The 25,174-nt window shown below is 46.6% G+C and overlaps 1 protein-coding gene across 1 annotated transcript in view; it reads left to right on the top strand.

Annotated features, from left to right (window-relative positions):
* ITGA9 (integrin subunit alpha 9) overlaps nucleotides 1–25,174 on the top strand; it is a 349,120-nt gene that overhangs the window by 194,857 nt on the left and 129,089 nt on the right. The window contains exon 17 of the mRNA XM_036738550.1: nucleotides 5,334–5,410. Coding sequence (XP_036594445.1) covers nucleotides 5,334–5,410 — 77 coding nt within the window. The remainder of the gene's footprint in view (nucleotides 1–5,333; nucleotides 5,411–25,174) is intronic.

Raw genomic sequence — 25,174 nt, 5'->3', positions numbered from 1 at the left:
AATAGAAAATGAGTCAAAACCCCCTGATTTTACAGATGAAGTGACTAGCTCAAGGTCACACAGGTAATAAACAATTCTTAACTCAGGTTCCTGGTCTCCAGAGCTGAGGCTCCTCCCACTGTTCTGTGCCAGTTCACTATCTGTTAGTCCCACGCTGAATGGATCCACCATGGTATTATTATTATTTTCAAAATCTAGCTTTAGATATCCATGATTGTCCTTGTCTGTGTATGCGACCCCATTGTTTTTTGTCGATACAGGTCTGGAGAGTGTGGCTAGCTATTATCACAGGGACAGCTTACAGCAAGGATGGTACTTGTCAAGAGGAAGGAAGGAAGCAAGGAAGGGAGGAAGGCTTTTTAATGGGGGTTATCAGCCAAACTTTCCCCATTCTGTATTTGTGAAGTTGATCTTTTGAACCCAAGGAGAACTTTACTTTTTTTTTTAACAATATTTGATATCTTGGTCAATTCAACCTGTTGTTTCAGCCTATTAAGAACTTTTTGGCTACTGGTTCTGTCTCCCAGACCTGTTGAATGTGTTTACTAATGGAAGGCCATGCACAAAAACTTTGAATGTTGGGTCATTGCTGTATAGGAACACAGATGTTTCAGTGAAGTTGGGATGATTGTTTGGGGGAGTTGGAATGAGGACATTCCACGGGGGCAAAGGGAAATGTCCCCACTGATTCTCTCATTCTCCCTTGTCTACCTGGCCCTCCCTGAACTATTTATATCACATTGCTTTCCTTTTCATTGGTGGATTCTCGTCACTAAGAAAAGCTGCTTGTGGCGTTCATCCTCCCTTGATACAAAGAGTCAGGTATCAATTTAAGAACAGAAACAGTATCGACAGCAGAGTCTTCTTTGTTGTTCAGTCATGTCAGATTCTTTGTGATCCTGTTTTCTTGGCAAAGACGCTGGAATGGTTTGCCATTTCCTTCTCCATTTCATTTTACAGGAAACTGAAGCAAACAGGGTTAAGCGACTTGCCCAGCTAGTAAGTGTCTATGAGGCCAGATTTGAACTTAGGAAGATGAGTCTTCTTGACTCTAGGACCAGGGCTCTGTGCACCGTGGCGCCCCCTAGCCGACACTCTTATTTTAGAAGGATTGTCGCTGTGTTTGTCCTTCGTTCCATCAGGGAAATGATGACGTGACTTGCAGTTGACTCTGATTTGAATGAAGGAGGGCTGTGCAAGGTCACCAGTCTCACTATCTCCTCCAGAGGCATCTGGGTCCAGTGGCCAGATATTCACCAGGATGACTGAGATGACCCATGATGCAATGGGAAGCCCTGGCCATTTAGGATAAGGGCTTTTCATGTACTCACTTAGAGTGAGATAACGCCCATTCAGTGAATAGGCCTCTTTAAGAAGTGAGTCCAGGGATGGCTCCTCTAATTAGAAAAAAGAAAAAAAAATCAAGCTGGGAGGGGAAGAACCTCAAGGTTGCTGTTCCAAAGAGAAACAGTTACCATTGATATTCACTCTAAGCTAGGAGGGCCCTGTGAGTAGACAGAACTGCCTGAAAGGGGACTCAGCTTGTTGGGTAACTCTCCTTGTCCTCTCCCTCTCCTCCTTCTTCTCCTCCTCCTCTCCAAAGGAAGGTAAATTTTGATGGCCAGAAGCTGCCCACTTAACTTGGGGTTTACTGGCTAGGTTTCTCCCTCCCTCCTTCCCTTCCTTCCTTCCTTCCATCCCTCCTCCATCCCTCCCTTCCTTGCTTTTTCCCTCCCTCCCTTCCTTGCTTTTTCCCTCCCTTCCTCCCTTCTTCCCTCCCTTCCTTCTTTCAATAAAACCTTAAACCCAGTTCACTGTGAAGCTCATAGGTTGGACCACAATAAGTCCCTGCCCAAGCTCCACTTACTGGCTGTATTTTAGCAGGGTGTAAGCCTCTTGAAGGCAGCAACTCTTCCATTTGATGGATGTTTGTTGAATGCAATTGGACAAAATTTTCCCCAGATCTCAAAGCATATATGGTATAGTAGAAAGACTGCTGGATTTGAAGTCAAAGAACTCGAGTTCAAATCTCATAACTGCTATTAATATAATATAATATAATGTAATGTAATATAATGAATATAAATGTGAATTTGGGCAAGTTGTCGAACCTCTCTGGGCCTCAGTTTCCCCATCTGTAGAAGAAGGGGGTTGGACCAGGGAACCTCTGAAGTCTCTTTCAGTTCTAGATCGCTGTCCCGCAATCTGCTTTTAGCAAAATAACTACTTCAGATGTTTACTTCTATTTTACAAATGGAGAAGTGGCTTCAAGAGAGGAAAAAAAGTTATTTCTGGAAAATTATACAGTGAGGTGTGCTTGAGTCAAGAATAGGCCTTCCACTCATCACTAGAGTCTATTAAGTTTATCCTCCTCCTTCTCTTCCTCCCCAATTTACAGATGAGAAGACTAAAGCTCTAAGAGAGAAAACGATTGGTCCAGGGTCACACAGCTAGTAAGGGGCTCTTGGCACCCTGTGTGCTTTGTTCTCTCAGAAATACTTTGGGCTTCATTTTAGCTGGTGTATATAATGTGGATGGCATGGTGGGTTTTTCCAGAGCAGTTGTTCTTGGTGCTTTAGGCTCATCTTCATTAGGCGAAGAAATTTAGAATTAATGACGGGCGGTCACGGGCCAGCTGGATTGTGGGGATTGGCCTGGGCTAAGTGGCAGGATCCCTTTTTGTGAGAAGGGCATCTTGAACATGTGAAAGGAGGCTTAAGAAAAGAATTCCCCAGTGGTGAACTTTGTGCTGGAATGGAAAATGCGAAGGCCAAAGGCGCTGGGCATGTGGTATGCACTTAGCACAGTGCCTGGCACTTAGTAGGCACTTAATAAGTGTTTGTTGATTGATTGATGATGCCAGCTGCATTAGGGTGTGTACCTGGCTAGAGAGCCAGGAGGCCAAAGCATCTCAGTCTCCTTCTGGAACCACCTCCTCCGGGGTCAGGGTGGGGTAATAGGAATAATAACCCACAATAATAATAATCACACCTAAAATGTGGCTTGTCATATCCTTCTCCAGTACATTTTACAGATGAGGAAACTGAGACAAACAGGCTGAAGTGACTTGCCCAGAGTCTCACAGTAAATGTCTGAGGTCAAATTTGAACTCAGGTTTTCCTGATCCCAGGCCCAACTCTCTATGCACTATAGCGCCCCCCCCCCCCCCCCCCGCTCCCGCTGTCCTTTTCTTACAAAGGAAAAAAGAAAAAAGTATTCTGTATGACCTGTATTCTTGACCAGAAGGACTGGTGAGGAAAGATTTCTAGCCCCCTGTCATAGTTGCAATCCCTTCAAATCCTGGCACTTCCTTATACGCAGTCCAAGTCTGTAGGACGAGACTTCAATTCCTTTTCCCTGTTTCTCCTCAGCCAAGATGGCGGATGACTCTGAAATCTAGAAGCTTGGCTCCTCCCTAGGCCGCGAGAATTCAGGGGAACATGCAAGCCTGCGCTCTTTGCCCAGGACGGCTATAATTTCCTCCTTTCCCGATCAAGCCGGGGAATGTTGGCCAGGACATATGTGACTCTTTGGAAATGTGGCACAGGACAAGGAATTTCCACAGGGGCCGTGTCAATGCCGGCTCTGTTTGACTCACCTCGAGACTGCCAGGAGACCAGGGAGTTTACTAGGCTCACTTGTTTGGCATCCTAGAAATCAGACTTGGACCATCCTACGTGGAAAAAAATGACCAAAAGGCGATTTAGTATAGTATAAATAGCATTAGAAGAAAGGGCAGACATGGCCCTGTTCGGGAGAGATGGATTTCCCAGAAAAGTCCCCTGCTCCTCAAACTTAAATCCAACTCAAATGAAATTGTTTTTCTTGAGATTCAAACTATTTTTGTGAATAATTCTTTCCAGCGTCGAGTCCTTGTTTTCATGGACTTCGGCACATCTCAGGCACCCTTGGTACATCAGGAAAGCGCTCAGGTTCTGGGCCATCAGCTGGTTTGGGATGATTTAGAAGCTTCCTGGTCCTGGAGCCACTTTCTTTTCTGAGAGGAGGCAGGGAATGGGTGGTGGGGAGTCAGGGCCCAGAAGCAACATGGTAACAGCTCATGTTATATGGTAGTTTCAGGTTGGCATTGGGTCCTCACAAAACACTGTGAGTTTGGAGCTCTTATGAGCTCCATTTTACAGATGAGAAAACCAAGGCAGAGAGTAGTTAAGTTGCTTACACTGGGTCATGTAGCTAATAACTGTCAGTGGTGGGATCCTGGGTCTCTAGCTTCCGGTTTTCTCATCTAGGAAGGGAGGAGATGAGCTAGACCAATGAGTTCTGAAGCTAGGCCTCATGGCTTTTTTTAAAAATATTTTGATAACTATATTTTTATATAATTGATTTCCTTTGTAATCCTATGCATTTTTCCTTATGCATTTAAAAATGTGATTCTGAGAAGGGGTCAGTAGATTTCTGCACATGCCCAAGGGGTCTAGGACACAAACAAAATGAACTGATTTCACATAGTTGAGTGAGAAGAGTTGAATTCAGAGTCAGAGGATCTGGGTTTGAATCCCAGCTCTGCCATTTTGCACCCTGGGTGACTTTGGATTAGTCATTTACATTGTTGGGGCCTCAGTTTCCTCATCTGTAAAATGAGTCAGATAAGTTGTACTCTGAGGTCCCTTCCTGCTTTCCAGCTAAGACCCCCTGAATATCATGCAGCACATCTACTATGAGGCCACCTTGGATCACTGATGGAATACGGTTTTAGAGAGACAGAGAGAGAGGGAGGGAGAGAGAGAGAGAAAGAGAGAGACACACACACACACACATATAGAGAGAGACACACACACAGACACACACAGAGAGAGACACACAGACACACACACACACACATATGGAGAGAGAGAGAGAGGACTTTGATCTTTGCTAGAATGACAGATCCTTCCCTCCCTCCCTCCTTCCTTCCTTCCTTCCTTCCCTCCCTCCTTCCTTCCTTCCCTCCCTCCTTCCTTCCTTCCTTCCGAGTTAACATTTTGCAAACCTCCAAGTACTATTTAAGTGTTAGCTACAATGATAAATATTAACAACAACAATAATAATAACTGGCACTTACCCGGCAATAAAGCGCGTGAGGTGCTGTACGTTGCCTCATTTGACCCTCACAACGACCCTGGTGGGTGTCGTTTTTACCCCCATGTTACAAATGATGAAACAGAGGCAGCCGGAGGCTAAGTGACTTGGCCTGGGTCACCCAGTTGCTCCGTGTCTGCAGCCAGATTCAAACCCAAGCCTTCCTGACTCTAGGCCCAGCACTTTGTCCATGGCGCCATTTATTTGTTCATTTACCTACTGATTTATTTGTTTGCTATTTTCCTCCTTTGCAGACTGTTTTTGAGAGGAATTGTCACTCGGAAGACTGTGCGGCTGATCTGAAGCTTCAGGGCAGACTGCTGCTCTCTGGGTATGTGGGCCCCTCGGGGTTAATCGTTTCCCTGGCATCCATGGGCAGTTTCCCTTGGGTGTGCTGGGGGTGGTCAGAGAGGATGAACTGGAGACATGATGAGCAAAACAAAGGCAAAGGGTGATAGATGGTAAAATTTCTTCTATGAAATCATTTTTCACTTTCTAAAAATATTGCCTGGTTTACCCCATCCTCCTGACCCAGCATGCTGTATCTGTGGCTTGTCATCTAGCCATGTCCTGGGCCCTGCCCTTTTCTCCTTTCCTGCTCACAATGCTTCTTTCCTTCTTCCTATTTGTTTGAGGCTCCTCCCATTGACTGGGATGGAAAAGCATCTTTTGGGGGCCAGACCTGTCCTGGGGCCAGGGAAGAAGCCAGGGAGGGATCTTTTATTTGTTCAGCATTTCCTTTCTCAGTCTCTGACTCTGCCCAGGCTAAAGGTGAGCCTTGTATGTGCTTTCTGCTCCTTTTTTCTGGTCTTTGGGGAGCCCTTTTCAGGCCCAAAATGCTGAGTCTGAATTGTCTAAACCACAGCCCAGGGGGCTTCCCGTTTGACCTGATTCCTCCAGTGAGATTTTTAGCTCTGGGGCCAGGAAGAAGAGGCAAAAGGTCTCCCACCATATCCCTGTGGGTACCTTGTCAGCACTTGGAAAGGGATCTATTTATAACTGGGGAAGGGGAGGCCATGCGGATGATGTAACATGCCATAGTGTGGTTACCAGGAAATGCACCTGGAACCTTTGGCCCGAGGACCATCAGTGAAAGGTTAGTGTTCTACGAGCCTCAACAAGCCCAAACACATGGGGCACAGATTTGGAGTCTAGCGTGAAGCTGCTGTGTCCTCCATCCCTGGTTTGATGGCCCATCCCCTAAGCAGCGGGTGGGGTGGAGGGGTGGGCCTGGGAGAGTGTGTTTCGCCAAGTTTAGTCACCACTTAAAATTCATGGAAGGGGTGTTGGGGCTGTCTATTGTTAGCAAGCATGACCTCATTTTATGGGAAACCAAACCCGAAGAAGGCACTTACAGAGGATTTTAGTCTCTTGGCTGGCCCATTTGGGCAGGTCCTTATTCTCCCTGGGCCTTGGATTCCTCATCTCTAAAGTGAGAGGGTTAAATGAATTCAGGTCAGAATCCATCTCCTCCAACCACCTGATTTCTGAAACAGAGGCCAGGAGATGAGGAGACTGGTCTGCTGCTATGGTCATTCCCATGTTTTCCTTCAAACACTTTGCTCAGCTGTTTGTTTTTTTTTCCTTTGAGGTCCATTCAGTCAAAATGTTCCACCCCATCCAAATAATGGCAGCTATAGTGTGTCAACTGTCCCCCTCCTTTCTCAAGGCGTTCAGACCTTGGCTCATCATCTTTCTCTTTCCTCCAGCTTTTGCTCTTACTCTGGGGGGCTTTCACATCCTCAAAGATGCTCTCCTAAAGCCTCTCCCCTCCTAAGCTTTCTTAAATCTCAGGACCTACCTCAGCCATAGCAGGGATGGTTGCACATTGGATCTCACTCACCATTGCTCAGAGTTGTCCTGTTTTGCTGATTAGAAACTCTGGTGTTCTCCTATCTGACGCTAAGCTTCTAGCATTCCACCGTTCCCTATGCTTACTTCACCCTCATTGGGATCTCAGCACTTTCTCAGGTTCTTATCTCTGCTTTGATCTCCTATCTGTCCCTCTCTGGTCATGACCCTATCATCACCCATTCCACTCCTGCACCACTTCCTCACCCCCATACCCTGTATCTGTGCTTTTCATCCATGGATCACTTCCACCATCTACCTTCTTGGCTCCTGTTCATGAGTGGTTAAATAAAACTGCAGGTCTTACAACCTTCCTGACAGGTATGTTAGCAAGTCATGTTGTTCACCTCAACGGGGCCGTCACTGCAGCAAAGGAGCCCTTTTATGCCTCCTTGATCGATTCCCTAACTCCCTACCTCCAGAAGCTGTTCCATACCTTCTCTTCCCTCTTCCAGCCTCCTGTACCCCTGTCCTCCCTTCTCTCTCAGTTTAGGACCCTGCCTCCTACTTTACTGAGAAAATTGAGGCCCTGTGGGAGCCCCCTCTTCTCCCATTTTCTTAATCTAAATTCCCCTTCATATCATCTCCCACTCTTTCTCTTCCACCTCCTGCACCCCAGGTCTTTGACAAGGTAGGCTCTTCCGCTTGCTGAGGCCACATTCTCTCCTTGTGCACTTGATCTCTTCCCATCCCCTCCCTTCCGACAGATCACATCCTCCCTTATCCTTACCCTCTTTTTCTCAAATCTACAACCTCTCCCTGTCATTTGTTCTTCCCATATTGCCTTCACACATCCCCATGTCCCCCATCCTTAACCAACTTCTTCAGGCCCTGTCTCACTCTGGGCTCCCATCCTAGATCTTTCATGCCTTTCTCAGCTTGTCTGCATCTCACTGACTCTACTTTCTCTCCTCTCCTGAACCCTGTTCTGTCTGGAGCATGACTTTATCACTCAAATGAAACTATCTTCTTCCAAGCTGCTCATGATGTCTCTTTTTCATGTTTACAGAGTATTTAAGTTTTTTATCACTGTCTTTTGTTTTTACATCATGTAAATTACTCCCTGTATCCCTCCTCCTTCTCCCAGAGAGCCACCTCCTATAACAAATTAAAAGAAAATGAAGTGTCACATGTGAGGGAGGAGCAGAGAAAAGGCCGCTGTGGCTGGACCATGGAGCAAAGGGAGGACTGAATGGAGGCTTTGCCTCTTCAATAAAACGAGAGTCTCATTCTACCTCTTCCACCAGAGAAAGGTGGGGCACCTCTTCCTCTCTTTATGGAGGCCATGAAGCAGTTGCAGCATCTAGCTTGGTGTATTGCTCATCCTGCAGTGGCTCCTAAAAGCTTCCCCATGTCTCTCTTTCTAACTTACAGTCTTAGAGAGCTTGCTGGGGGCTCCTAGGGGTTAAGTGGATACCCAAGATATCCTGCATTTGTCAGAGACAGGACTTGAACCCAGGCCTTCCTGACTCCAAGGCTGGCTCTCTGCCCACTCTAGGTCTTCTTTTAAATCATCTAGAAAACTAATCTTGTTATACCACCATCATGTATCATTTGAGACCAAAGCTTGTGTTCCCAGAAAGATCCACCTGCCTTAGTCACTGAGGTTGGCCCTGGATGACTTTTGGCTATTTCAGAAAACCTGGCCCTCCTCTTTGCATTGCTCATTGGAGGAAACCTTAATCTCTCCTTGCTATTCTCCGAAATTCTCCATTCAGTTGAATATCTCTTTCCCTCTCTCTTTCCTTGCTTCCTCAGTTATTTGTGAAGCCTCATCGGGCAGCCATTTTGCTTTCTTGCTCTTCTTTTTCTTTGGGATGTTCTTGTTGCTATCTCCTATACCATATTGCAAATCTCTGTCTGTGGTTCTTCAGGCACTTTATCTAGCAGATCTAACCCCTTAAATCTATTCATCATTTACGCTTCATGTTCGTAAGGTTGTCATTTAGGTCATGCCTGTATGGTTATCCCGACTTTCTTCAATTTAAGTCTGAATTCTGCAATAAGCAGCTCATGATCAGAGCCACAGTTGGCTCCAGTCTTGTTCTGACCGACTGTGTGGAACTTCTCCACCATTGGCTACAAAGTGTATCATCATTCCGATTTCGATATCGACCGTCTGGTGATGTCCGTGTGTGGTCGCCTGTTGGGTGTGTGTTGTGACCAGTGGGTTATCGCTGTCCGGCTTCACTCTGTACTCCAAGGGCAAACTTGTCTGTTATTCCAATGATCTTTTGACTTCCTACTTTAGCATTCCACTCCCCTATGATTGTATACTAGGTGTTAACTCAATTCCAAGCATTTATTAAGTCCCTACTATGTGCAAGGCATGCATTAAGCACTAAGATGGGTATAAAGACAAAAAGCAAGCACACACCCTCACAGCCAGTCTCAGCCGTAGTGGGGCTTACATTCTCTCATGAGTGTCTCCTCCCACTCCCGTGAACATCCAGTGGTTTTCAGTTTGGGGGCCTCTGACATTTGGAGTGAAATCTGTGGTAGTGCTGCACAGAGAACATGATTCCCAGGGAGAGTTGAAACCTATGGATTGGACCTCAGTGAGGAGACCCTGAAGGGTGGAGAAGAGACCAAGCTTCTCAGAGCACCCCTTAGAGTACGGGCCTTAGACACTGACTAGCTGCATGACAACAGACAAGTCGCTTAACTGTTCTGTGCCTCAGTTTCCTTGTCTATGAAGTGGGGATCATCCTAGGCACCTACTGCCCAGGATTGCTGTGAGGTTCAAATGAAGTATTATTTGTAAAGCTCTTTGAGAACCTTAAATCCCTGGATGAGTGGTATTATTCTTACTGGTGTAAGTCACAGTTATGCTCTGCTCTACAGTGTCCAGAGCACCTTGTTTCCCTTGTCTTTCCCAATAGCACTGTGGAGTGGAGAGCTCAGTAGCAAAACCTTCATTTAACTGTTGAGGACCCTGAGGCTTAGAGGCGCTCCCCCAGCTTGGAAAGGGTGGAGTTAGAACTCAGCCTCAGGAGTCTTCCCTGTGCAAAGCATCACCTCAGCTCTGACCATTTCAGGACAGAGAGTGTCCCTCTGAGGCCAGCGTTTCCACTCTCATGACTTCCCATGACACAGGAGCCTTAGGGAAGCACATTTACAAAAGCTTTGGGTTGGCATCTTTCAGTGATATGCTTGGAGCTAGCTGAGAGCAGCCCGGAAACAAGGGACCAGAGACCCAAGAGCAGTATAGTGAGAAAGGGAGAGGCCTTTTCATGTAAGGGGCGTGGTTATTTGGGGGGCTTTTCACTTCTGTAACTCAAGGTTGCTTCTGCAGATTTCTAGGAGGAGTCAGTAGCATTAACTAGCTCATTTTGGGCAGAGACAAGGATGTAAAACTGTGTCCCTTCCATCCTAAAGTTGTGATATGTTTGGGATAATGGATGTGCTCCTCTGGCTTTGTGCACCCAAATGCCTTAGTTACCTCATCCGCCTTACAGTTCTTGTGGGGACGGGAGGCACTTAGGGAAAAACCATCTGCTGCTGCTGGGTTGTTGGGGAGGCAGGGGAACCCCCAGCAGCTAGGAGCTCTTTAGAATGGGCTGCCTTTGTTTTGGGGGAATGGAGAGAAAGGAAAGCAGCTGGAAGTAATTGTGTCCCTGGGATCCATCGAGGAAATGGAACCTGAGAGCAGGAAGTGATCAGCCCTGGAGCTGTTTCATGCCCCCCTGGGCACCTTGACCTCTGTCAAGCTGGTTGTCTTTTAAAAATCAGGGAACACATTAATTCCACATTAGGTCCTAAACCAAGGGCTTAAGGGGGCTGATCCTAGTCCTGAAATGACCATGGCTAAACTTACATTGTTACATTCTGGGGGCGCCCGTGGAAAATGGACAAAAATCCCTCCCAAGTTTTTCTGCACTTAGATCAGAGGGTTTTTAAAAACAAAAGTAAACAAACTTTTTTGTGTGTGTCATGGACACCTTTGGTAGCCTGATGAAGCCCATGGACCTCTTCCTAGAATACTGTTTTTAAATAGCTGAAGGAAATGCTGCATTTCAGTTAGAGGCTAGTGAAAATGATTTTCACTATGTGATGTGATGTGATTTGTTCAGTTTTTCTCATTCAGGTTCACAAACCCCCTGAAATCTCTCCACAGATCTCTTGGGGCCTGGTTCTATGGACATTTACCTTAAAGAATGGTGGTTCCATAATGTGAGGCAAAGGGCCTTGGGGGAGACCCCAAATGTCCTGGACAAAAAGGACGGCTCGTTTGGTGAATCTTTTGCGTTATCTGTGTCCACGAGGGCCCAGTTAGCTGGGCCCAGAATCGAACAGAAGGAGCAGAAAGCCTTCAGGAAATTTCAGGCTTTTGAAGAACCCCAAACTTCCTGATGACGCAAAGGGCCATTTTTTACATAGCAAGATTCCTCCAGTGATATGGTATGGCTCCAAGTCACAGTGTAGCTACTATCTCCAAAGGATAGGAATTGATGATCGCCCTTAGGATGGTGGAGAGGGTCATAGTGGGCACGAGCAGGCCACATGTCACCAATGAAAAGTGGTATTAAGGGTGCCATTGGAGAAATGTGGGAAAAAAAGATGGGACTGTGAACAAGAGAGAGCCTTTGGAAAGTCTGTTTGCTCTGTTGGTATCTACACCATGTAAAGAGATTGATGGATATCCCCTCTTCCTTCCCTCCTTTCCTCCCTCTCTTCCTTCCTTCCTTCCTTCCTTCCACTGAGTTCCATGCTAGCGGCTGGAGATTCAAAGGCAAAACCAACACAGTCCACCCTCCCCATTCTTAAGAGGTGTTCGGTTTATGACAGTTGTACAGATAAATGAGTTATTTATGCTGCCCAGTGGTGTCAAACTCAGTTGTCCTGTTGCAAACAGGCACAAAACTCCTGAGTGGGGCTGAACCAGGTTAAAACCTAATTGGAAAATGTTTAATAAAATAAATAAAAATACAACACAGCATAGTTGGTTTTCTAAATCAGTATGCTACCTGTAGGAGTTCGACACCTCTGCTGCATACTCCATCCGGTTGGTGTAAAGACAAGGGCTTGAAGGTCATCAGGTGGTAGGTGGCAGTTGGGTTGAGCCTTAAAGGCTCAAAAGGGATTCTAAGAGGTAAAGGTGAGGAGAACGTGGCTCCTGGGCAAGGGGGACAAGTCTGCTCAAAGGTTTGGATCAGGGAGTGGAGTGTCACTTAGGAGAAACCTCATGTAAGGCAGTTTATTTGGAATATGAAGTGTGGGAACATAGAGCGTGAGCCTAGAACTTGGTAAATAGGAGGTAAATAGGTTAATGACTGATTGTGACAGAGTATGGAAAAGGCCAGCAAAGGCAGGCTGGTGTCAGCAGCTGGTGAAGGGCTCTCCATGCCAGACAGAGAGAGGGGTTTCTGTTGGATCTCAGAGGTAATCCGGGGGAGCTTGGTCAGCCTCGTGCTTTGGGACCATCACTTTGGCAGCTGTGCAGAGGATGGCTTGGAGGGAGGAGGGATTTGAGCTGGAGAAACCCATTAGGAGCCTGTTACAATATATGGTACAAGAGGTATGGTTCTTTAATAAAAAAATCCCCCTGTTTTTGTACTGGGCCCAGGCCTGGCTCTTGAATTGGCCTCAAGTACTGATCCTCCTAGGACTTTCCCATTTGGCCCCAGATCAATGGTACCATGTCCAGGGACCTTGGGAAAATGTCTGCCTCTGTGTGGTAAGCCTCAAACCAACACTGCCAGGAATCCCATTAGGAAAGAATGCAAGAATCTGCGGATAAATGCCACCGGTGGCCATGTGCTCCAGGGAGCACCCTGCCATGTGCAATGCCTCTTGGTTATGGAAACTCTGCACACCTGTCCCAGGCTGTGAATGACAGGTTGGGCGCTGATTCAGCGCATTCTTTCCCGTGTAGGTTGGACTGAATCTCTGCTCAGGGCTTCTATTTGACAGTGAGCTTATGGCTGGTGTTTTGGGCCTTTTCTCAGATGTTATATGATCCCATATTATTACTGGGCTCTGTGGGAAGAGGAATAAAGGCTTATCAGCAAACCTGGAAAACTCTTCTCTTTGCCAGAATATTACCCACAATGTTTCAGCTCTGCCCTCCCCGCTTCCCCTCAGGCCACCCCCAGTTTCGAAAAAGCAGCCTGTGATTGGTAGCAGCTGGTCTTTGAATTGAATGGTTTCTGGAACCACAGAGGCTAGGAATTATGTCTGTAATAGTATATAGTCATAAAAGGAACACAGTGACATCCTGCAGGATGGAGTATTGGCAGCAAAGGTGGTGGAACGCACTGTTTGATTGAAGAACAGAAACAGGACTAGGGAGGGGTGACTGGGGCTTTGTCCCAGAGCATGGAAATTTATGTAGTGAACACAGAAATTTAATACTTATGCTCTGGTAGAATAGAGGCACCTGGGTACCACGAGGTTAACACCAAATCATATGATTTTTTAAAAATTGGACCTATGATTTCATCTGTATAGGGAACTTTTGAGAAAGTTCCCTTTGCTAATGGAGGTCATCATTTGCCTTGCAACTGACAGTCTTGGAGAGTTTCCTGAGGCACTGAAATGTTAAGTAATTGCCTACAGTCACACCACCAACATGTGTCTGGAAGGAATGGAATGAATTTATTATGTGCTAAGCATGGCGATAGAAAGAGAAGAGCAGAGATCTGACCATATTCTCACATTCTATTAGGAAAGACAACACCCACCCGGCCACCCAGGAGGGTCCTGCTGCAGGATGGATGGAAAGGCCCTCCTCCAGATCACGTGGGGGCAGGGCCAGGTTTAGCCTTGACTCCCACTGTAAAGCCAGTGCTCTGCACTGGCCCACACTGGCTTTCTAGTCCCTTGTCATCCCTTCTCCTCCTCCTCCTCCTCTTCCTCCTCCTCCTCCTCCTCGGCTTTCTCCTCCTCATCTTCCTCTTCCTCCTCCCTCATGTGGATTCAACTGCCAGGGAGTTTTCACTTGTTTCTTTCCTAATTTTTCTGGGCCTTCCACATGTGTGTGTATGCACGCGTGCGTTTATGCATGTCTTTTGACATTAAACCTGCTGCATCCAACACTGAATAGAGAATCTGTGATGAAGATGGGATTCCTGAAATATGCAGTTGTTTTATTTTCCCTAAAGAAATCTTTCCCATAACTTTCCTCGCTCCCTGCCCCCTCTGCCCCTGCTTCGGCTTGTCACGCTGGCCATCCTTTTCCCCCATTTCTCCTGCCTCCATCTCAGGCTTGCTGCTCCCCATCCCTACTTATGGGAATCAGGGGCCTCTTTTTTTCTCACCTTGTGGGATAACTCACCCCTTTCTTTTGGTCCCAGTGATCCTGTGTCCTCCCTCACCCCACACTGTGCCAGCGACATCACAGGGGGCAGCATACACTTAATAGGGGGAAGGGAGAAGCCTGGCAAGGAAGCTGGAGAATTGATCCCTAGCTCCATACCAAGCACCATCTGTAGCCAAGAACACGAGAGGCAGAGAATGTTCTGGCCTTCATCTTCTTTTTCTGAACTCAGCAGAGCAGCCTAGTTCCTTCTTAAGGCAGAGAATTCAATGAAAATGCAGTGGGTTTTAGTTTTTTTTTTTTTGCAGGGGGAAGGCAAGGCAGTTGGGGTTAAGTGACTTGCCCAAGGTCATACAGCTAGTAGTGTCAAGTGTCTGAGGCTGGATTTGAACCTAGGTCCTCCTGACTCCAGGGCCGGTGCTCTACTCACTGTACCACCTAGTTGCCCCTATGTAGTGGGTTTTATCAGAGAGATCGTAGGCTTAGAGCTGGTGGTCAGCTAGTCCAGCTCCCTCCATTTATAGGAAAGGAAACGGAAGCCTAGTGGTGAGTGGGGAGGAGAGGAGAGCGACTTATGGTAGTAAACAGCAAAGCCAGAACTTGGCTGTCCAAGCCTCAGCACTCTTTCCAGTGTGGTGCTGGTGGTACGAATAGTGGTGATGGTGCTAGTAATAGTAATAGTAGTAGTGGTGGTGGTGGTGGTGGTGGTGGTGGTGGTAGTTGTAGTAATAGTGGTGGTGGTGGTGGTAGTTGTAGTAATAGTGGTGGTGGTGGTGGTGGTAGTTGTAGTAATAGTGGTGGTGGTGGTGGTAGTAGTAGTTGTAGTAGTAACAGTGGTGGTAGTAGTAGTAGCACTTATATAACACTTTAAAACACTTTACAAATAGTATCTTATTTGAGCCTTGTGACCCCACAGGGTAGGGGCTATCATTATCCCTGTTTTGCAGATGAAGAAACCGAGTCAGGAAGAGGTTAAGTGACTTGCCCAGGGTCACACAGTTGGTGTAAGTGTCTGAGGTGGAATTTGAACTCAGATTGTCCTGACCCCAGGTCCGGTGCTCTATTCATTGTGACACCAGCTACTTCCCTAGGATCTCACTGCGAGACTTGTGGAGGTCTTTGCTCTTCCTCTTGGATGGAGTCCAAGAGGCTGTTTGCACTTTGTGAGAGTGCTGGGCAGCTTCAAGGGCCAGGCTGAATTAGAGTTTCAGCTGGAACAATTAATTTCTTCAGTATGGTGAGAAGTTCTGGGGTCTAGCTCTTTTGATCAAAGAGCAAGGTTTAAATCTTGCTTCTGATGCTTAGTACCTGTGTGACCTTGGACAAGTCCCCTAGTTTTCTTACCCTCAGTTACCTCATTTGTACAATGAGGGGGTTGGATTGGATGCTCTCAATGGTTTGTCAGCTTTAGATCTTTGATCCTATTTTTAAAAAAGCCTTCTATAAGATCCCTGCCAGGTGGGCATCTTTCTTCTTGAAGACATTTAGTGATAAGGAACTCACTCCTTCCCCATATAGCCTTTTCTGGTGTTTCTTTATTATGTTGTCATTAGGTTGCCAAGTCTTATTCAATTTTGCCTTATATTAAGTTGAAATTGGTTGTGTGATCCTTTGTAAGTCACCTGGGCCTCAGTTTACTTATCTGTAAAGTCAAGGAGTTTAGATGGCCAGTTCCATCTGTCTATGTGTCTGTCTGTCTATGCATGGATGGACGGTTCCGTTCATCCATCCATCTATCCACCCATCCATCCACCCATCATTCTATCAGTCACACAGCCTCTCTGTGCCTCAGTTTCTTCAACTCTAAAATGAGGAGATGGGACAAAATGGTCTCTGAGGTCAATCAATCATTAAACATTTATGAAGCATTCACTATGTGTTAAGCACTCAAGATAAAAGAAAAAGAAATCAGTTCCTGCCTGCAAGGAGCTTCCACTCCTCCCCAGTTAAGTCTCTGATTCTAAGACTAAGCTGCCTGATTTCTCCTGCCCTCAGATTTTCCCTTTGTAAAATGAAGGCATTGGCTCTAACTCCAGGATCCTAGGAGTCCTGCCACTCACTACTGTATGACCCTGGGCAAGCCAATGAGTCTCTTGGCACCTCGGTGTCCCCAAATGTAAAATGCAAGGGCTGGGCTAGTGGGCTGCCTTCCAGCTCTGCCATCACATGATTACTTTGATAATTACTTACAAAAGCTGTACTTTCAGTCTCTGTGTTCTGAGAACAGAGCTGTGCTCAAACGGGAGGATCCTCAGCTTTCTCTTCGGACAGTTTCGTAGCATGAGAGGAAGGTTTCACATCCAGAAAAAAGATATTTTGTCTTTAAAAAAATTCTGTTCTTTTCTTTTTGCTTTGGACTTTCAGGTTAATTTGCTCTAACCAAGCCTAGGGCAGGGAAAAATTGGATTTTGTCAAGGACAGTGGTCAGTGATGATCCTACATTCTTTTGTTCTTTTGAGCAAACTGGGCTTTTTTGTTCCCATAAATGGGGAAAAATAGAGCCTTGTGTTTGGTGTTTGACCACTGCCCATGCTGCTGACCTGGAGGCTGTTCCCACTGAACTGCCTTTGCAGGGTTGCTTGGATTACCCAGTGGGTAGCACGTTCCAGGGACCATTCACACACCACCCCTCTGACCAGGTCATGGGTCATGCCCCTGTGAGTGGTTTGGAGCTTAGAAATTCCCAGGCCCCCTCGGGCTTCTTTTCCCTTAAACCACTTTTTTCTGAGAGTGAACCAGATTTGTTCCAGATGTCCTCAGATTTATCGATTCAGGAAACAGCTCAAATGAGGAAGGCAAAGCCAGGTCCTGGTGAAGATGGAATTCCTCTGTCAGCTGGGAACCAGCATCATTCTGGAGGAGTGCATGCTGACATGACTCCTTGGAATGACAAGGAGACAGCCAGTCGTTGACTCTCGTCTTTTCAGAGGGCACATGTGTCCAGAGACAAAAGGAGTTCATCTCGCCATGTCCTGGGGGTCTGGCGTGATCAGCAGTGGCCAAGGCCAAGGTTATGCTTGAAAAACAGAGGGAGGCTGCATGTACTATGTTGGGGCCTGGGGTTGGACGTGGAGTTGTCTCTGTCACTCACTAGCTTTGTGTGCCTTTGGGAAAGTCATTTATCATTTCTGTGGTGCCTTTTTCATCTGGAAAAATGGGACGATGTCATCTACCTTACCTACATCACAAGGTCATCGTCAAAGGGCATTTGTCATGCTCGTACTATGTGCCAGGCACTGTATTAAGTGATGGGGATGCAAAGAAAGAAAGAAAAATCCTATCCCTGCCCTCAAAGAGCTTACGGTCTCATGGGGGTGACGCTCTACCGTACATGTCTGTAGTGAAAGCGAGAGATGATCCCAGAAGGAAGGCATTGGCATTAAGGTAGAAAGAGAAAGCCCTCGAGAGAACCACAGGAAAGTACTTGGGAATTTTCGAATACTTTTTTCCCACCAGATCTGTGATTTAGTTGCTACAGGGATCTCCCAGAGCAGAAACTCCACTTCCCAAATGTAGATCTCCAGCCCTTCTTGGATACAGTTGTGGGAGACACTGAGAGATCAGGGGACTTGCCTTGGCTCACACAACTAACGTGCAGGATTTGAACCCAGGCCTTTTCAACTCTGAGTCCTGCCCTTTATCTACCGAACCTGATGCCAGGCCCTGTGACCCGGAGCCAGTCAGTTCACTTCTTCTATGCCTCAGTCTTCTTATACTGCCAGCCAGCCACATAAGGTTGTTGGGAAGAGAATTCCTCAAGACCCTTAAAGCTACGTGAATTTGAAGTGTTATCATTATGATACAAACCTTCCTTTGTGACCCTTAGAGCCGTGGAAATGGCAGCTGTGTTAGTCTTTGTATTATTATTGGTGCGGCCTGAGGTGACCTTCACTTCCCTGGCTGCCTGACCCTCCTGTGGGCTCAAGATGATGACGATGGGGACGGCAGTAATAGCTAGCCCTTATAGAGCGCCTAGTATGTGCCAGGCACTGTGCTGCTGAGCTTATCACAATTTGTGTCTCGTTGGATCCTCATGGTAACCTTGGGACGTAGGCGCTAGTATTTTCATCATTGAACAGATGGGGAAACTGAGGCAAACAGGGTGAAGTGACTTGCCCAGGGTCACACAGCCAACAAGTATCTGAGGCTGCATTTGAATTCAGGTTTTCCTGACTCCCGCTAGGTCCACTGTACAGCCCAGTTGCCCTCCCAGCACATAATAAGCATTTAATAAATGCTTATGTTTGTTGAATGACTAACTACTAATTAAGGTATTTAAAAGTTTCCAGTATTGACCCATTGCCTGAAATAAAGTGTAAATTCCTAATGCTGACATTCAAGTCCTCCCAGACACTGGGCTCTTTGGGTGCCTTCCTCAACTTCCTTGATTCTCCTTCTGTGATCTTCTGTGGCTTTTCTGGCCTCCCCCAATGGCTTGTTCTCCCTCATCCATTTTGCCCATCCCAGTGCTCTCTGTGGCTTCACTCACATCACTCCCCCCTGCCTGGAACTGTGCAAACAGTGTCAGGAGTGTGAGATCTTGGAGCAAACTGAGGCTGGCGATGGAAGCTGAACACAATCATGCCTTGGTTTTCATTAGCCATGTTGGGCACAAGAGAAAGGTCAAAGAACAGCTCAGAACATTCCTTGAAGCAGAAGGAAAGATGCTGACATGGGAGGGAGTGAGATCTGAGCAGACTTTTTAGAATTTCTCTTTTCTCTATTGAAGAGAGGACACCAGCACACAAATTGTTAAAATGAGAGTCAAAGCCCAAGATAAGTGATGAGACAGCAAAAAAGCCCCCAGCCTTGGACAAACTATGTCCCCATGTTGGCCATTCTTGGATTTGCTTTGGGGGAGGGGGCAGGTGATGTAGTGTACACTTCGAAGGATCTCCCGTCCATGCCCCCTGCCCAGGAGTGCCAGGCTGTGCAGGTGGCCAGCTCCTGTCCATGCCCCCACCCTCGCTGGACCTCAGAGACAAGCTGTAGTCATGAGGCAGTCACATTCTCTACTGGATGGGATGAGAGGCCGTGAGGAGAGCAGGGGCCTAGTGTTAACCCTGCCATTGTGGAGCTGTTGTCTTGGGCAAATCTCTTCATTTCTCTGGCATTCCATTTTGTCACAAAGGAGTCTAGAGCAGACATAAAGAAAGAGAGTTGGACTAGATCATTGAGGTTCTTTCCAGCTCTAGGTCTGTGAGATTGTTGGTTAGCTGGGTGTTATCTTTGAAGAACTATGGAGGTGGAACAGCTCCCTTGGGAGCAGAGAAGGGTGAAAGTCCCAATTTGTGCCAAAGGGGTGATCATAAATAGGCCAGTGATGTTGACTTTGATTCTTGGCAAAATTCTAGAACACATTAACAGGATGGTTTTTGAATACTCAGAAAGGAAGGCAGTGATCACCTAGAGCCATCAAGGCTTTGCCCAAAACAGATTATGCTGCATGACTTCATTGCCCTTTTCAGAAGGTTTGCTGGTAGGTGGAGGAATGCTACGGACACAGCAAACCTGCCTTTGGGTCAGTCTTTTACCAAAGTTCTCATGAGCAAGGCTTGCTTTTGGAAGGGAGGTGGTGGTGTAAATCAGGGCTGTCCAACCTTAGGTTTTTATTGAAACAATAGACAACATATTTTGATTTGCCATTTAGTGAGAGCTCTGCGGTAGCTCGGCTTCATTTGCTAAAGCATTTATGTGAATTTCTATGCTTGTAGGTGGGTTGCATTTTGGAAAGCTCTGTGTAAATAATACTGCATCTCTCTCTCTCTCTCTCTCTCTCTCTCTCTCTCTCTCTCTCTCTCTCTCTCTCTCTCTGTCTCTCTCTCTCTGTTTCTCTCTGTGTCTCTGTCGCCCTGTCTCTCCCTCTCCTTCCCACTCTCTCTCTCCCTCCCTCCATCCTTCCAGTTAACAGCTTTCAGGATCTTTAGGCTGTGAACAATAGGAGCCTGGACTGGCAGGACTCCACTCACTGAGCAGATGACATGCCTCAAAGGAGAAAGAGACCTTTTCTGAGGGTCGTGCAAGTACAGGGACTCTGGGGAAGTTACTAGCTCAGTGTTAATAGGCAAATTCATCACAAATGACTTCTATAAATAGAGGATATACTTTCTCTGACTCCAGTGATGGATTGTTTATATGTTGATTGTCCGTAGACCCTGCTGGGAGAGGTCATCACCAGACTGGCCACAGGGCAGTGGACTTTTGGGTCACGGGAACTCTCAAAGATAGTCAAGAGTTATAGCAGGGGCTGTGATCTGAGTTGGTTGAGGGAATATGTGCACAGATAAAATCATAGATCCCTAGAGGATTGAAGCATGCTTCTAAAGATACTGAAGCTTTTCTGCAAATTGGGTGGAATTAGATTCCCCTCCTCAGGCCCATCCAGACCCAAGGCCACACTGTCCTGCAAACCGCATATCAAGGGGAAGAAGGGTGCTGTGGGAGATAGAGAAAAGGAGCAGAGGGAGGGAGGGGGGGAGAGAGAGAGAGAGGGAGAGGAGAAGAGAGAGAGGGAGGGAGGGAGGGAGGGAGAGAGACAGAGAGAGAGAAAGAGAGAGAGAGAGAGAGAGAGAGAGAGAGAGAGAGAGAAAGAAAGAGACACACATAGAGACAGAGACAGAAATAGAGAAAGTCAAGTGAGTTTAGGGCACACATGTACCCTTCTGTCCTATCAGAATAGTAATAGTAATAATCATCGTTGTTAGAAAGAGTAACTGCTCAATCTACTTAAGTGATGCTTTGCTTAGGGTTTAGGCACTTGAACTGAACCTTGGGGGAAGCTAGAGGGTTCTAAGAGCCAGGTAGGGATCACAGCTTGTGCACAGTCTTGGAGATGGGAACATATTTTCTTACTTGGATGTTTCTGGGAGAAACAACCATTTTGGCCTGCATTGCCTTGGTTTTCTGCTTTGCTTTGCTGGCATTTCCTGTGTTTGGCATTTAGAGCGCTTCCCAAGCTTATCTACCCCCCCCCCTCTCCTTGCTGCCCCTCACCCCTGCTGCTCCATCCTGTGACTCCATGACTTTGGATTGTCCCCCAGCCTGATGTGCTCCCCGCCCCTCACCTCTGCCTCCTGTACTTCCTGGCTTCCTTCAGGACTCAGTTTAACTCCTGCTTTCTGCAAGGGGCCTTCTTTCCAGGCTCTCCTTCCTCCTCCTGATGTTGACTCTCCTACCGATCTGGCAGTATCTTTTGTGTTGCAGACTTCTTTGCATATTTTCTCCCTGTTAGACTGGGGGACTCCTTGAGGGCAGGGAATGTTTTTGCCTTTCCAGCGCATAGCATAGTTCTTGGCACACAGTAGGCATTTAATCAATGCTTGTTGACCGACTAACTGACTAGGTGTGAGGACTTTTGTAAATCTTAGAGTGCTATGGAAACACGGGTTTAGTATGATGACCTCCTTAGGAGTTTTACGTAAAACTAGAAACTAGGGCCCTAAATCTATCCCATCAACTTACTCTAGGTTCCTTCTGACCTCGGCTGACACGGTGAGGTGGATTCTCTAGAGAGGGTCACAGGACCATGGGTTTAGAGCTATGTAGAAGGAACCTCAGTTATCATCAAGTTGTTCCCCCTCATTTTACAGATAAGGAAACTGAGGCCTGATTGCCCATGGTCACAAGAAAAGTGAGTAGCATAGAAGGAGTTCATATTAACATTCGTTTGTTTATGTTGTGGTGTCATGAAGGTGCGAGTCTGGAGTGGAGTTTTGGAAAGTGTTCTGAGATAGGGAACAAATTCTGGACAGAGTCAGTCTGAGAGAAAGCAGGTGGAACGTTGGCCTTGGCACCAGGAAGCCCCAGGCTCCACTCGCACCCTTGGTACTGCTTTATGGTCTGATCATAGGTGACCTCTCTATTTCCTCATATGTACAGTGGAGATTTAAAGACTTTTGAAATTTACCTTTGCTGTAGAAATAGATAGCAACTCTGGCCTCCTGTCAGAATGTGTGTGGGAGAAGCAAAACTCTAGTCCTTTGGGCTGAATGGGAGTATTTAGAGGTTTTCCTCCAATTTTGTGATGGTGACAGTTATTGTGAATCCATCTAAAGCTGTGGATTTGCTTGTGAGCAGTGAGATTGAATGGGTACACTGTTCGTGCTCGTGGTGGAATCCAACTATGCCGGTGCTCGGTTCCTCGTGGCGGCCATTCAGGGAGCCCCATATCTGCCTCCTAGAACTCCCAGCCTTGTCATCTTTGGAGGTTTCTTGGTAATTTTTTCTTAATTGGCTGCTCTGTTTTCTTTCATGTTCTTGGTTAGTGAAACATTCCGGACACTCGCCCCGATTGCTAGAAATGCCCTAATCAGGAAATTTCAAACGCTTTCCCAGCAGTGAAGATTAAAGATGGATTCTAAATATTTTGACATTTCACTGCGGGAGATGATGACCCAAAGTGAAAGGCAGCTGTTAACGACAGTGAGCTAAGAAAGTTAAACAAATATGGCTTCGTCCACTTCCTGCAGACTGGGGAGAACTCTCGGAGCTTGGGTCCTATGGCAGGCTCAGGAGATCTCTGGGAGCTGAGGCTGGCTCCTTCCCCCAGCCATTTTGGTCACTTTTCATTTCTCCAAGAGCCCCGGCTGGGAGATTTAGGATTCCCGAGTTCTAATCCTGCTCCGACACTCAGTACCTCATCACTGGGGGAGCTACCTTCCAGGTCTCAGGCCTTTGCTCTTACAACTGGAGGCTCAGTATGCATTAGTATAGTATTTCATGGTAACCCAAGTGGAAAATGTGATCTTATAATAATAGTAATAGCTAGGATATGAAGGCTAACAGAGGGCTTTACACATAGTTTACCATTTGGTTCTTATAACAGCCCTTGGAGGAAGGTGCTATAATCATCCCCATTTTACAGACGAGGAGACTGAAGCACAGAGAGTGTGCCCTGTGTACCCTTGGTTGTGTGGCTAGTAAGTGTCCGAGGGAAGATTTAAACTCAGGTCTTCCTGGTTCCAATTCCAGAGTTCTGTGCACGGTGCCCCTGATATCTTTGAGAGAAAGATAGCATCCAGGAATATAGAGGTGATCAGTCCACTGTACTCCACACCTGGAATACCAAGTTTAACGTTGCCTTTGACATTGATAGGACATTGCTAGGCTGTAGGAGCTATGGAGAAGGCCAGTCCAGATAGGGAAGGGCCATATGGGGATCATTTGGGTGGGGGGATGATTAGTCTGGGGAAGAGAAGACTTGAGCCATAGGGAATGAGTGATAGCTGTCTTCAAGAATTTGAAGAACTACTGTGTGGAGAAGGTGTAGGCTCATCTGACTCTTCCCTAAAGGCAGAACTAGGAGGCCCTGCAGTAGACAGAGCACTGAAGCCAGAGGCAGGAAGACCTGAGTTCAAATCTAGCCTTGGACACTTACTGACTGTGGGACCCTGGGCACTTACCCTCCATTTGCCTTAGTACCTAATAATAGTACCTACTTCCCATGGTGGTTGTTAGGATCAAGTGAGATAATCACTGCAAAGAGCTTGCGCAAGTGCCTGGCACATAGTAGGTGCTATAAAAATGTTGTTGAGTCATTTCTGACTCAGTCACCCTGTTGGGGGTTATCTTGGCAAAGATACAAGAGTGGGTTGCCATTTCCTTCTCCAGCCCATTTACAGATGAGGAAACTGAGGCAAACAGGGTGAAGTGACTTGCCCAGGGTTTCACAACTATTAAGTGTCTGAGGCTAGATTTGAACTCAGATGTTCTTGACTCCAGAACTGATGCCCTCTCCATTGTGCCACCTAGCTGTCTCATATAAAAGTTAGCCATTATTATTAGAAAGTACAAAGAGACAGATTTAGCCTTGATCAAATGCTTTCTAACAAGCAAGGCCCCCAGAAGGAGGAGAATGACCACTTTGGAGTGGCAGAGAGGGAATCCTTTTCAGGAAATTTGGTGAAATGCCTTTCTCATCCGAGCCTCAGTTTCCACATGTGAACGATGAAACACATGTAAGTTCCCTGGGAGTCAGTGTTGTTTCATTCTGTCTATCCCCAGCGTGTAGCACCAATGCCCAGCATATGGCAAATGCTCCATAAATGGGTGGTATTGATTAAGTAATTGGTATGATTGGAACGTCTGGCCTCCATTGTCCCCATCGCCTTGGACATGCTGGGATTTAAAGGTCTGGCTCTAAATGCTCAGGGGCTCTGGAAAATTAGGCTGAGCAGGTTTCCTTTATTGTTTCCCAGTTTGCTTGGTTCCTGGCTTTTAGTGGGATGTGGCATCAACATGAGTATGATTCCATGACTTCGGGACTTCAGGAAATTCTGTTTGGGCATTTAAGAGGAAATGTCTTTGGGGGTGAGTGAAAGAACAGGCTGAGATGTTAGCCAAGTTCCCTTTTAGCTCTCAAGTGATATGGAGGTAATTAAGGTTCCTTTTTCAAAACCAGGGGCACAATTTTGCGGGTTAAATCATTTTACTCATTTGACTTATCTCTGAGCTTTATTTGTGTCTTTGCTTTTGAGATACAATTTTGGTCAGCAGTGGTCTGAGTAGAAGGACTTTATTGCTGTGATAGGCTATGACTGTGCACTTAACCCCTTTCTATAATCAGGTCCTCTGGGCCTGCACCTGGGATTTCATTGGGACAGGAAATGCCCCCCACTAAGGCAGAGTCATGCTTGATTTTCAACATCCAATCTTAGAGGGGAGACTTGGGCACTGAGGGGAAGTGGCTGGTCCAGGGTCATATAACCGATATGTGTCAGAGGCAGGGCTGACCCTCTCAGACCCCAAGGCCAACTCCTCTATCCATATACCATACTGCCTTTCTATTTGGCCTTTTATAAACTAAGAACATCGTAAGAGACACCTCACATGAAAATCAGCTGTGGGGTTTCTCCCATCGAAATCTGTCACAACGACAGACAGACTTGAACCAGTCTCACTAAAAAAGTGGAACAGATGAGAAAACTCTTTGGGGGAGAAAACTGGTTGACAAAGAGCTCCATTCTTCATTTATAAACAAGCTGGCCC

The sequence above is a fragment of the Trichosurus vulpecula genome, chromosome 9, assembly GCF_011100635.1.
Source record: "Trichosurus vulpecula isolate mTriVul1 chromosome 9, mTriVul1.pri, whole genome shotgun sequence".
Taxonomy (NCBI): Eukaryota; Metazoa; Chordata; class Mammalia; order Diprotodontia; family Phalangeridae; genus Trichosurus; species Trichosurus vulpecula.
This window is presented reverse-complemented; position numbering and strand designations above follow the sequence as displayed.